The sequence below is a fragment of the Lolium perenne genome, chromosome 5, assembly GCF_019359855.2.
Source record: "Lolium perenne isolate Kyuss_39 chromosome 5, Kyuss_2.0, whole genome shotgun sequence".
Taxonomy (NCBI): Eukaryota; Viridiplantae; Streptophyta; class Magnoliopsida; order Poales; family Poaceae; genus Lolium; species Lolium perenne.
In genome coordinates, this window is record NC_067248.2 from 151,978,704 (window position 1) to 151,979,716 (window position 1,013).

At 49.1% G+C, this 1,013-nt stretch overlaps 1 protein-coding gene across 1 annotated transcript; it reads left to right on the plus strand.

Moving 5' to 3' along the window:
- Positions 1-256: 256 nt before the first annotated feature.
- Positions 257-802, plus strand: LOC127303664 (uncharacterized). Its single transcript, XM_051334372.1, has 2 exons — positions 257-505; positions 563-802. The coding sequence occupies exons 1-2, from the start codon at positions 257-259 to the stop codon at positions 800-802; spliced, it is 489 nt and encodes a 162-aa protein (XP_051190332.1).
- Positions 803-1,013: the final 211 nt, after the last annotated feature.

Consider the following 1,013-nt stretch of genomic DNA (forward strand, 5'->3'; position numbering starts at 1 on the left):
TCCTGCGGAAGCCGATTGTCGCTTCGCCATTAATGTCCAGCGCCGAAATCGAGCGTCACGCGCCGTGCGGCCACGGAAATTTGAGCCGCCGGCAGCCAGCCACGGGAATTGATCACGCGGTGGCTGGCATGTTCATCTTCATCTTCCTTTCCTTTATATGCTCACATATTCTCCTCCATTGCCACACACATTCTTCTCCATCTCATCTCCTCCACCATTGCAAAAAGCTCTCCTCTCTGTCGATGTTTCGGACTCAATGGAGCACCTCGCGCGCGACCCGGCTCATCGAACTCGGGTATACCACCTCATGGCCGAAGGGATGACTTTCAAGGTCACAGTCGCTCTCCGTGCAAGAATGGTGGAGAAGTGGGTCCACGCCGTGAAGAGGGATTATCTCGACAACGCACCAATCAAGTGCGTCGGCTTGGACTGCGAGTTCACCAACCCTCGCGAGGGTGATCAGCGCGCCGCCATCCTTCAACTCTCACTGGCGTCCGAGAATTTGGTATTCTAGATTTATCATGTTGATGAAGTGCCACAAGTTCTCAAGGAGTTCTTGCAGGACAAGACCATGAGATTCTGCGGCGCGGCTATCGGCAAGGGTGTGGAGATGTTGAGTCCCTACGATATTCATATTACTTCTGCGTTCGACCTTCATAAGATACTCCCGAATCCCAGAAATAATCACATTCTGAGTCTATATGATCCGGCGAATTCTATCATTGGGACAAATCTTGAGAAGAAGAAGAAGAGGAAAAGTACAAGAAGAAGGAGGCCGCGCAAGAAAAAGAAGATGAACTGATATTTGGGTGGGCCAATGTTCCATTGAGCTACGAGCAAGTGGGATATGCCGCTCTGGACGCTCGTCTGAGCTTCGAGATGGCTAGGAGTTATTGGGAGCTAGTTGACTACAATAGTCATGTTGATCGTCTCAACATTTAAAGAACTATATGTATGAACTATGTGTCTATAAATCGTCTTCAATATATATCGAACTATGTGTATGAACTATG